General features: G+C 41.4%; 1 protein-coding gene across 7 annotated transcripts in view; it reads left to right on the plus strand.

Moving 5' to 3' along the window:
* Positions 1-13,107, plus strand: part of PIEZO2 (piezo type mechanosensitive ion channel component 2) — a 425,559-nt gene that overhangs the window by 351,732 nt on the left and 60,720 nt on the right. For all 7 annotated transcript variants that reach the window (XM_065582029.1, XM_065582034.1, XM_065582028.1 and 4 more), the window contains 4 exons: positions 4,742-4,985; positions 6,774-6,870; positions 7,897-8,056; positions 10,717-10,806. In XM_065582029.1, the coding sequence (XP_065438101.1) occupies positions 4,742-4,985; positions 6,774-6,870; positions 7,897-8,056; positions 10,717-10,806 (591 nt within the window). The remainder of the gene's footprint in view (positions 1-4,741; positions 4,986-6,773; positions 6,871-7,896; positions 8,057-10,716; positions 10,807-13,107) is intronic.

Here is a 13,107-nt window from a genome sequence, read left to right on the forward strand (position 1 = left end):
TTACTTTGTAAGTGTGGGACCAGATTATGCCCAATTTATCCGTATGTGTTTATTTTCTTGAATCCAGAAATGTGTTAGTTGCCTTATAGAACAAATAGCAGACACAGTCCCTGCCCCAAGGAGCTTGCACTTACATTAGATTTTACAATCTAAATTAAAACTATATTGACTTGAGTGCCTATGTAACTAGAGACTCGCACCTGCTTAACACCAGGGCTGAATTTGGCCCATGTCCTCTCTGTTGGGGCACTTTACATTTCCAAAGCATTGCATATGAGGTTTTAGTCAAACATCTCTCATTGCTGTCCATGAAGTGTCACATAGCCGAAATCCTACATAGCAATCTGAAGTTTTTCTTCTGATTTTTCTCCCCCGAGGAGACACTTGACAGTAACTGTTCCAGTAGGCATTGCTAAAAGGTTTTTTACTACAGTATGAACAATCGGAAAAAAGAACTCGTAACCCAAACTGATCACTTAACTTTCCTGTTTCTGGGAAAATACTTGAGATCAACATTGACAAATGAACCAGAAGGAAGAGATTTTCTGAAAGTCCACATTTCATTCCACCCCCGGATTTCTCAGGGGATGCACAACTAAGCCTGCAGGAAACCACAAGTGAAGAAATTTAAAAAAACAAAACAAAGCCAAAGAATAAAAAGTAGGGACTTTCTAGAGGCAAAGCCAAGATGGCTTTACAGGAGGATCTCTGTTCCCACTGCTTGTGATGTGGGAAAATCCCAATTTAGAAGAACTCCTGTGCAAGAACTAGAAATGGACAGGAAAAAAAATATGGAGACCTGAAAATATTTTAGCCCCTAACACCAGGACCTAATACCAGCATCTAACACAGAGCTGGCCCCTCTAACACCTGCAACCAAGGAGACAACAGCAGGTGAAGCAGCAGACCACTCTCATAGGCAGATATAATGCATTCTTTGGAACCACACACATTCTGACTTAGATTAATGAGAGAGGATCTGCAAACCATCATTACAGACTTCAGCTCAGACTTGCATGAAATAAACATTTTGTTGCTAATAAAAAGGGTTTTAACAACCAGTACAACTTTGGATTTATAGTCTAAAGCAGGTGGAGACAAGAAAAAAGAAACTTACTGTACTGATAGAAGAGATGTAGGAAAGGCCCTGAAGAGATCTTATGAACTAGGTCCAATTAATTTTCAGGCATATCACGGAAGAAAACATGGATAATACAATAAAAAATAAAGCTTATTTTCAGAAGTGCTAATACAGCTAAAGGCAAAGGGAAAATCAATAAATCAGCATTCAGCAGAGTGAAGGGGAATGCAGGGTTCAGCAGGGAAAAGGAGGAGAATGTGGGGTTCAGGAAGAAGACTGGGGGATAGAGCAATATGGAGGCAGACAAGGAGATTGACAGGGATGCAAGAAAACATTGGGGTGCATAAGAATAGGGCCAGAGAGAGAAGATATGAGGAGTAGGAGACTCTGAAGTGAAAGTCTTGGGGAGTAGGTAAATATAGATGTGTGGCTATGGAACAAGAGACTGGTCAGGAAACATAAAGAGATAGTGTGGAGGGGGGTGACCTGAGTGAGGGACAGCAAGAGAGATGGAGTGGGGAGAGCTGAGAAGATAGAGCGGGAAGCAGGAGAGTGATATGGGAAGGAGCATTGAGACATCAGTTACTGCTACAGGACACCAATATCTTGGCTGTCCTTAGTGGTTGCAGAAGAGTCTGGCTGGTGTATCATAGACTCTGAGGTCAGAAAGGACCATTGTGATCATCTAGTCTGACCCCTTGCGCATCACAGGTCACACACAACCTCTCCCACCCACTCTTATGATAGACTCATAACCTTTGGCTGAGTTATCAACAGAGCTGGTAACCTTGCTTGAAGCTCCAAAGTACTAATTGGGCAATAGCATTATTGTTTGAAAGGGGCTGTAACATTGATGCTGACTGGTGTCATTATGCTGAGAAGTCTTGGCACCAGGATGCCAGCAGCTAAGCACCAACAGCACATAATCATTCAGACTATCTGGAGTAGATTTTAACGTAGATCAGACTTTTTGCAGCTCATTGTTTTTCACCTCAAAACAGATTTGACAATATTGGACCCTCTTGTTAAACATTAATAGGCATAAATAACAATCCCCTAGGGTGTAGATCAGTGGTTTTCAAACTGTGAGTAGTGATCCAGTGCTGGGTCGTGGAATGCAAGGCACTGGGTCATGGTGGCTCTGGTCAGCACCGCCAACTGGACCATTAAAAATCCTATCGGCGGCGCTGCCTGGCTAAGGCAGGCTAGTCCCTACCTCTTCTGACACCGCGCTGTGCCCTGGAAGCAGCCAGCAGCAGGTCCGGCTCCTAGGTGGGGGGCCCACAGGGCTCCGCGTGCTGCCCCTGCCCCGAGCACCAGCTCCGCAGTTCCTGGCCAATGGGAGCTGGGGGGGAGGGGGAGGTGCCTCTGGGTGAGAGCTGCGCAGAGCCATCCATGCTGCTTCCAGGGCGCAGTGCGGTCCACGGTGCCAGGACAGGCAGGAAGCCTCCCTTAGCAGCACCACTGCGCTGCTGACCGGGAGCCGCCCGAGGTAAGCCTGCGCCCCAATATCCTGCCCCAGCCCTGAGCCCCCCCAAACCCAGAGCCCCTTCCTGCACCCCAAATCCCTCAACCCTGGCCTCACCCCAGAGTCTGCACGCCCAACCAAGCTCTTGTTTTTCTCCTCCTTTGATGTAAGAATATTAAGGTGCATTGAACTTTTTACATGTTTAAAAATGAGAAAAAAGCATATATGCGTATGTAATATGTGCTTTATATTGTGTTATAGTCTATTTAATCCATGCATAATTTAAATGTTAAAAAGAGATTATTCCAAAGCCAGCCTCCTAATCCAAATACCTCCCAAACTCTGTGTAGACGTTTTGCTCCAGAACTGAAATTTGTTGCAAGCCTCTGTCTGAATCAGGGCAGCTCCAGGCACCAGCAAGCAGGTGCTTGGGGCGGCCAAGGGGAAGGGGCAGCACATCGGGCTCTTCAGCGGCAATTCGGCAGCGGGTCCCTCTCGGAGGGAAGGACCTGCCGCCGAATTGCCGCCGAAGAAGAAAGCGGCGCGGTTGAGCTGCCCCCGATCGCGATCGTGGCTTTTTTTTTTTTTTGAACTTTGGAGATGTTTGTGTCCAGATAGAACCCTTGAGGCTGATAGCTTCCAGGTCTGTCAAAAATATAGAAAAATGCTTTTGATTAGATCTTTTTGAAAGATTTATTTTCAGCTTCAGTTGTGTTTTCCTCTTTAGCTTTTCTCAAAAATGCTGATGCAGAATATGTAAGCCCAATGGGACAAGGCTTCTCAAATATTGGATGATAAAAGTGGTGTCAGGAAGCAGATCTCTTCCCAGGCATGCCACCAATAATTATTATGTAAAGGAACAGCAACACAACAGTACATTTTTCAGCAGAAGCACAGACAATGCCATTTCAGTCACCATCCAGGGGCCCCTGAAGACCTGTTCAATTGGGGTCCCCATTTACTTATTCTCCTGCAAGACTTATAAACAATTTGTTGTTTTGTGTTTTATCGCACAAAGCCCAATGACATCTATACAATTTAGACTGAAATTAGATAGTCCCTATAGTCCTATTGCTTACAAGAAGTAAACAAAAAGGAACCTTCTTGTCACCTATCGTTAAGTATCTCCCTGAGTGCAACTTAAGTAGGGAGAATGTATAAATATAGGCCAGCAAGACAGCTCCAGAAAGTTCTGGTGAGGCCAGAGACTTTTCAAGCAGGGGTTTCTTGACGTGGCAGTCTACAGTACAGTTGGCTCATTTACTCCTTAGGTAGTGTGGTGTAGAAGGTGTGAATGTTCATGTCATGCTCTCCCTGCATGGTTCCCTGGAACAGCAGGTTTCACAGCTTGTGTGAGCTGATTCTGAACATGTGGTGCATCTGGAAGCAAAATATTCCAGTGAGGGAAACTAAAAATTCATTGGTTTGGAAATGGTTAGCTATACCTACTATTCCCTACAGCCTTTTGCACATTTTCTAATGTGTAGTCTCTGTTCTCCTTGTAAGTGAATATTAAGTCAAGATTTTTGAAGAATCTGAAAACACTGAATTGTTCCTCTTTTCTCCCAATCAAGACGGATTTCAGATAGTCCTGTTTTAGCAAAGGTTTCAGTAAATTATAACACACTGGCATTCTGCAGAAAACCCCTCCCAAAACCTCTTACAGTTGATCTGCATTGAAGAAAGATATTTTTAGCAGCTGTCTTTGAAAATGGGGCCTCTCACTGGACTGAATTCCCTAGAAGTCATCAATAAGTATAGAATTGTTTGCAATGAGGTAATGCAGGTGGGTTTTAGAAATAGATTTGCTGAACAGTTACCCAAACTTCTTCAGCGATGAGCTCAAACAGTCTTTTACATGCATATAACATTGTCACATAAATCACGGCATCATGAAGTTTGTGAAGAATGTATTTTCCATCCTTTTATGATAAAGGACTTGATCCAGTAAGGTGCTGAGCACTCTGCCACTGTTGCGTCAAGCACTTAAGCTTGAATCAAGCACATGATGGGAGTAGTTGCATTGGCTTTAGAATTGAAATTAAGCAGGTTTGTTTGTAAGAGCTTTGCTAAGTCAAGATCAGAGAGCTCTGCACTTTGTAGGGTCAAGCCAGTAGTGGGCAAAAATGTATAGAATGATGACCAGAAAAAGTTTAATAATTTTTTTCTTCTTTTCTGTCTTCTTGTTACAGATCCTACTTAGATATGTATAAAGTGATAATATTTAGTTACCTCTTCTGGTTTGTGCTTACTATCATCTTCATCACGGGAACTACAAGAATCAGCATATTTTGTATGGGTTACTTGGTGGCCTGTTTCTATTTCCTGCTCTTTGGTGGTGATCTATTATTGAAACCTATCAGAAGCATTCTACGTTATTGGGACTGGCTGATTGCATACAACGTCTTTGTGATTACAATGAAAAACATACTGTCGGTAAGTGGCTGCATCTATAGTTTCAGTGCTGAACGCTTTTGTGGTTTAACTGCAAAAGTGCGCAGTCATTAAGCAGTCATAAAACGTTCCTTTCAGCATCACAAAATTGTACTAATGCCTGCAAGAGTCTTCTGTGTTTCATTCAGAAACTGCAAATGTGGTATCCAAAATTACTATGGGTTTATATATTATAAGAAAATTTGTACCTATTTTGCTCAATCCAACTGTCTGAAAGTTTACAAGGTAAGAAGCAATTCTCAAAGAGCCAAATCCTGAATTCTTTACTTGGGAAAGCTCTCCTTTGCAGTCTGTAGAAGCTTTGTGTGAGTAAGAAGTCTGTAAGGACTACAAGGTTAGGTCTACAATGAATAGAGTGTTTGTGTCATTATGGTATTTAATTATAATTGAAATTTTGGAGCCATTGGGCAGTCATCTTGCTAAGTGTTGTAGTTTCTGACACTGAGAATATGGGAGCCTGATGCAAGAGACCAGCTTCTAGTTTCCTTTAATTCTGGTCTAAGTTTTGATTGAAAACATCAATATTTAATTCTTTAAGGCTTTATTTAAATATTAAGGTTCTTTTTATGAATGTTAAACCATTAGTTAGAGAACACTCCTATGATGCCTTTGATAGGCTGAGAAAAGCCAATAATTTAAAATGTTATAAAAGATAACTTTAAATGTATTTTTGGCAATTGTAGCTTACCTTTGAACATTTTTACTGCTGGACTGAGAAAAAACAAGCATTTTTCATTTTAAATATATATAAATCAGCATGTTGAAACAAGACTGATTTGTTGGTCACCTGATTTTACAAATACTCTAAAATGCTTACATATGTGCTTAATTTTATGCAGGTGCATTCAATGGGATTACAGATGTGTAATGTTAAGTATGTTCATAAATGCTTGCAGAATCAGGTGACCAATCTATAACAGTTGTTTAAACTGTCAACTTGTGTCACACTGCAAATGTATCATGCCCTAACCAAAAAAAGCAAAGGGAGTTTTAAAAAAACAAACCAACCCCAAACCCCACACTACAAAAGGCAGAAATCGTTTTTATTTTTTTAAATGGCATATCTCCATGACAAAGAAATATATTCTTTATTTAGTCTCTTTCAATTTATTTATACTGCAGATGTGTAACTGTTAGCAGTCACATTTTTATGTAACTGTGGCAGATATTGCAACCCCATGAAATAACTTTGGGGACTATTGTATTAAATCTATGAATGGTTTATATATGATTATGTTCTGTTCCATGAAGGAGGGTTACCACAGCTCCTCCAAGCACTAAAAACAATGGTAGGTGATAAAGGTGAATCACTGAGTCTAAATAACTTTACAGAAGTACCACCGTCTGGAGTGGTTTGCATATACAGGTTCAAGCTGGGTTTCCAGAGACCAACAGACAAAGAAAGCGCTTTTGAAGTACCTTCTTTCTGATCCAGCAAACGGACGAGGCCTTCTGTCCCAGGAGAGCCCCAATCCTTGTGGAAAGGCTGAAAAGACTTTGGTCCACTAAGGCCCCCTAAGACTGACTGGTGACTCCTAGTATGTTTAGCATGTGGAATGGAACACAGAGAGGGACATACAGATGCAGCCACCCTGGAACTGTGACAGTAACATAAACAGATGTGCTAACATCCGAAGAAGTGGGCTGTAGTCCACGAAAGCTTATGCTCTAATAAATTTGTTAGTCTCTAAGGTGCCACAAGTCCTCCTGTTCTTCTTTATTCTTATCACTAGTTTCTGATCTTTATATATCTCTTCATTTGCTTTTCAGATAGGAGCATGTGGCTACATTGAGTCATTAATTCGAAACAGTTGCTGGTTGATTCAAGCATTTAGCCTGGCTTGTACGGTTAAAGGATACCATCAACGTAAGTGCAGTTAGATTTTTTTCAATGCTTTTCTATAAATAAAGGTTAACTACTTTTAGGCTCCTTTCAAAATTTCAGACAAATGTATTTTTCCCTTTACTGATTTGATATCTTGATAAAAAATATATATAATGTGAACTAAATTAGGTATGGTCTAGGAGATAAATAGACTAACATGATCAAATACTGAAAATACTGCATAAAACTGAGTGCTATCTACTGTATATACAGTGATAACTTTTTTTAAAATCAGTATTTGGCAAAAGATAACAAATACTGATAACATATCACAGATTTACCTGTAATGTCTGTGCCTAGTGGTTTGCAAATGTTGATTTTTTTTTAATGGTTTCTACTATAAAACAGTAGAACATAGAATTCTATTAAATTTTAATGGCTAAACCTGTGTCCTGCCTAGGAATTCTGCTGCAAAGTTGTTGTTTTCTGTTTCAAATTTTGTTTGTTTGTTTTTTCTGATCTAAATAGGAAAAGGATATGCAAAGGCAGTTCACCAAATAAAATTACATACAATGCAGCCCTGCTTATGCAAAAGTTTTGAGTGGCAACAGAAACCTCTCTGGAGTTTGCAAAAATCAAGATGGTTCATGCAACAAGCTTTGAAACTCCAACTTGGAGCATGGACTTCAAAACCTAGTAGGCTGGCTTCTCTGATTTTAGAGCAAGCCAGCTCTGATGCACAGGCTGCACTCCCCATCCTCTAACGCCAGAGTACTGTCCAGCTTCCCCATGGCCAGCTAACTTTGCAGGTGGAATTTATACTCTGGGTCCACAAAGCCTAGGTTTAGTTCTGTGATATCCAAAAAGTAACTCCTTATATAAAAAAAATAAAATAAATCATCCATCAGATGGAATTGTACATTTCAGTTCTCTTAAGAAAAACAATTTTCAGGCCCAAAAAGGCTTTTCAGAACACTGGCTTATTTCCATTGGGCAGGATGGAGATGTGCTCACATATTTAAGAAGATGATCATCCTTATGTTGGTGATTTCTGTTTGTTTTTATAAGCTAAAGAAACTGGAGACTGTAAACTGCCTAGCGGTGAGGCGGGAATTATTTGGGACAGTATATGCTTTGCTTTCCTGCTGCTGCAAAGAAGAGTCTTCATGAGCTACTACTTCCTACATGTGGTTGCTGATATAAAAGCTTCACAGATCCTGGCATCAAGGTAACATTCAGTGTAATAACGGAAACTGATTAAACCCAAATCCTTCATTATTAGGTATGTTTTTATTATTATTTATATTGAGTATTGCCAATAAAGTGGCTGACAAACCCAAGTTCCAGACACTTTGACATAAGTTTGACTATTCCACAATCGATACCAAATAAAAATTGCAAACACATTTCTTCCTCTAAAGGGGGAATTCTGTCTGGCTGCTCATATTGGCTACCCATGAAGGAAAAGCCAGCAAAAGGCCTCTGAATCAGATGCTATAGGTCTCTCTGCTTTCTGCACTTCGATGGATTTTACTGAATGTGCCCAAGGCTGCTTGTGCTTCATTTTGTAGCTGTCTTTGTGACCTTTTCCCTTTCTCATACAGCTCACCCAAGCTAAGATATAATCATGCAGTGTATGTTTAGAGTAAAGCTAGCTCAAACCAAAAGCTTGGACAATAACATCCTCCCCAAGTTGGAAATGTTTAAATGGAGGATGGTTTACTAGTACTAGACAGGATGGTCTAGTGCAGGGGTGGGCAAACTATGGCCCACCGGCTGGATCTGACCCCTCAGGGCTTTGGATCCAGCCCGCGGGATTGCTCCCCGTGGTGCCGCGAACCCCGTGCTGCTCTCAGCAGAGGCCGGCTCAATGTCCCTGCGGCCCCCGGGCCCTTGCCTCCAGGCACCACCCCCACAGCTCCCATTGGCTGGGAATGGGGAACTGTGGCCAATGGGAGCTTCGGGGGAGGTACCTGGAGGTGTGGCAAGGACAGTGCATGCGGAGGCCTCCACCCTCCCGCCCCCAGGGGCTGCAGCGCTTCCTGGAGCGGCGCGGGACTGGGGCTGGGGCTGGGGACAGGGACAGGGCAGGCATGCAGGGAGCCTGCCCTGGCCCTGGTGTGTGCCACTGCCACCCCGCACCCTTCCTGCACCCCAACTCCCTGCCCTGAGCCCCCTCGTACACCCAACCCCCTGCCATGAGCCCCCTGTGGCACCCTGCCCTGAGCCCCCTCCTGCACTCCACACCCCTTCTGCACCCCAACCTCCTGCCCTCAGCCCCCTCATACACCTCGCACTCCCTCCCACACCCCAACCCCCTGCCCCGGCCCTGCATACAATTTCCTCACCCAGGTGTGGCCCTCGGCCCAAAAAGTTTGCCCGCCCCTGGTCTAGTGCATAGGGAGATATTGTCAGTTCACGCTTCTGCCTGTGTAGCCTTGGGCAAGTCACTTAATCTACCTAATGCTTTAATTCCTCAGCTGTAAAAATGAGGATAATACTTCCCTATGTCACAGGGATGTCATTGGGATAAAATCTATAAATAATTGTGAGGCATTGAGATATTACGGTGATGAGGGCCATATACATTGTTAGATAGAGCTGAACTTCAGAGCTGCGCACTTGCATCACTAAAATCTGAGATCTAAACATTCTTGAACTTTGGGGAAGTTTAGATTTGGATCCAAACTTTATGACCCGAGGCCATCTTTAGGTCACAGTTAACATTATGAAACATACAATCCTGACCCAGAGAAGATTAAATTGTCAGTAGGACAATTGCAATATGTCTCTGAAGCCAGATGGTATTCATCCAAGAGTCTAGGCATTTAAAAATGAAGTGGTTGAGTTGCTACGAACAATATGCACTTCCTATTAAAATAATCTACTGTACTACAGAACTGACACGGTATGCGAGTATTGTACCTATTTTTTAAAAAGTGCATGTGGTTATCCTGGGAATTACATATAAATGAGGCTCATTTCAGTACCAGATAAACTGGTTAAAAAATTAATTAAAATGGACTTACGAAACCTCGACATGTCTTCACACTGCAGTGTTGACAAACAAGCATGGCTTTTATAAAGGCCTCTAGTGCACTAAAACTCTCTGAGAGAGTCAACAACAACAAAAGGAGGTACAATAAACACAATTTATTTTGACTTTCAAAATACCCTTCATAAAGTCCCTCATGAGAGCAAAGCTAAGCAACTGAGCAACACAATGGCAGATAAAATTCACCATAGGCAAGTGCAAAATACTGGTGATATGCGTCAAGAAATTGTTTAAACTAATACACACTTGTGGATTGTAAATTAACTCTAGCCATTTTGTTACTCCCTAACTAACTAACTGAGGTTCAAGTATGCCTCCAGATTGGAGGTGGAACACATACTCATTTGACGAATCATAGGCATTTGCATTTTGTGTTGTGAGTATGAAGCACGTGCTGTGCTCACTGAAGCCTAGGCAGGCAGAACTCCACCCACTCAAAGGCGGAGCTCCCCATGCTAGACAAGAGGATTTAATGTATGCCATAGTTTACAAGTAAAGGATCAAATTCTGCAGTTGTGCAAGGAATTCTCACTCAGGCTTTGACTTTGAGTCCTTGAGGACAGTGAACCCAAGCACCTGGATAATGACTGCTGTAACTAAATGGTTGAGTAGTGACTGTAGGATTTGGCCCCAAATCTGGTAATGGTTGCTGGAAAACAACTGAATTATTATGCTGTGATTGCTCATCATTTCTGTACTGGCCTTCTGATGATAGTGTTTTGTCTCAGACTATTTAAGTTGTTTATAAAGTAAGCTTCTCTCTGTGTTTTACTTGCCCTAAAGGGAATGTAGAAGCATAATAGTGTTACATTTCCCCCCTATTTCTTCTGTAGAGGCGCTGAACTTTTCCAGGCCACAATTGTCAAGGCAGTAAAGGCAAGAATTGAAGAAGAGAAAAAATCAATGGATCAATTGAAGAGACAGTATGGATTATTATTTATTATATTTATTTCACTGGTTACTTCTACTCTACAGCATATTAACCCTTTTCTGGGAGCCTGAAGTGGTATTTCTTTTGCATTCTTCTAGTCTTCTAAAGCAGCCTTTCCTACTTCTCTGCATATTATTGCACACAACCAAACAAGTGCAATAATATGGTTTGGTTTGGTTTTTTTGAAATATCCTTGATTATAGAAATTATATTCTGTAAATTGAGAGCCTTCACGTATTCCACTATTCTGTGGCTGCAGAATCCACCCTTTGCTACACAATTAGCCCAAAGGATCTACGTTTTCATTTTAAAATAAAATTGTCTTTCTATAACTAATGGTTGTGCAAATAACCTTTAAAATGTGAACAAAATGTAAACCAGTGCAATATTGACTTCCTTAGTCTGTAGAAAGCCTAAAAATATACTATAAATAGCCCTTTACTGTAAATAAAAACAGAAAGTGTGAACCTCCCCACTAGTTTCAAGGTGGGTTTTTTTACCTTTGAAATATAAGGATGATAAGTTAAATGCCAAAATTGTTAACTATTTCATTGCTTATCATTTTAGCAATGTGGCAAATGTAAAGGTAGCCATCTTACAGCAAAAAAAACTTCAGGACCAGACTCCAAAGAGAAACTGCTGAGCTCCAGTTCATTTGCAAATTTGACACCATCAGATCAGGATTAAACAAAGACTGTGAATGGCTATCCAACTACAGAAGCAGTCTCCCCTCCCTTGGTGTTCACACCTCAACTGCTAGCAGCACCTCACCCTCCCTGATTGAACTAATCTTGTTATCTCCATACTGATTTATACCTGCCTCTGGAAATTTCCATTACTTGCATCTGAAGAAGTGAGGTTCTTACCCATGAAAGCTTATGCTCCCAATACTTCTGTTAGTCTTAAAGGTGCCACAGGACCCTCTGTTGCTTTTTACAGATTCAGACTAACACGGCTACCCCTCTGATACTTGGAGAGCCAGATTAACCAAATCCTGCTGGAGGCACAGGTTACCAAGTGGCACCTTGAGATACAGGAAACAGAATAAAAAACAAAAACTTCAGTAGCAGTGGGGTTAGTCAGCAAAGCTGTGGATCTGAGCTGGGTAGTGAATGGCAAAACCCCCACTGACTTCAATATGATCAGGATTTCACCTCTTGTGTCTTTATTCATAATGACCTTTGTTGTGTGTAGGTTCTTTCGTTTAGTTTGTGCTTCTTTTGCCCAGGATGAGAATCTGTTTTATCTTGATTGAAAATATTTTCTTTCACTCAGACTGGTCTGGAGAACCAGAAAGCCAACCCAGCCACTCAGCTTCTATCACATCTTGCTAATGTTCTTGTCTCATTTCCCCATCTGCCTTCAGTGCCTCCCTAAGTGCTAAAAGTCCTATCTATCTGCTACTCACATGCCTAAACATCCATCCAGTTACCCTTCACCTGACCCACTACCAACAGTCAAGTCCACACCTGCCCAACTGAAGTCATTACAAAGCTTTCCTCTGGAGCCATTCTCTTCATGTAAATCTTTTCTTTGGTGTATAAGTGCTGTAGATGGTGCTGCTATGCATTTGGGTGAATTTCATCCTAAGTGTAAAAAATTGATATGCCTGTGCGGGACGTCATCATTGGTTTAATTCTTCATAGACATGTTTGAGGTCAGGGTGATCATGTTACTTAAAAACACAAACAAACAAAAATCCAATGTACTGTATTCAAAAATCATTGTTTTGGGTTTGCAGTAAATCTGATTTCAACAAAAACAAAGCCAAAGAGTGCTTTGTTTGATTTTATTCAATAATACACATCAATAGACTATCGAGAGCTGCCTACACAGCGGGGAAATAAAAAACAACTGTACCAGTTTGATTGACAGAGAAATTCCAGCCGTAGTTGAACACAAGGAAAAAAGAGAAATCTGATCATCCATTGGATTATAGTACAAATATATAACTGAATATGTACTATAGTGTAGTTAGAGACCTAGAATATAATTTGTTTCTAACGAATGGTCAGATCCATCAACAGAAAATTATGTTGACACTTTTTAGTTACTAGAATTTTTGACCCTGATGAGTCTAAACAAGTTGTTCATTAAATTGTTTGTTTATTGCAAAAATTGGGTACTTAAGGGTCTGATGCAAACCCTATTGAAGTGAATCAAAAAACTCCCCTTGACTTCAGTGGCTTTTGGATCAGTCTCTTACTGAGCACCAGATCGTGGAGATGGCTCCTCAGGCTCAGAGGAAGGAGAGCATAAGAAATCTCCAACCCCCAGTCCCTGCACCTCATGC

Source organism: Chrysemys picta, chromosome 2, assembly GCF_011386835.1.
Source record: "Chrysemys picta bellii isolate R12L10 chromosome 2, ASM1138683v2, whole genome shotgun sequence".
Classification (NCBI taxonomy): Eukaryota; Metazoa; Chordata; order Testudines; family Emydidae; genus Chrysemys; species Chrysemys picta.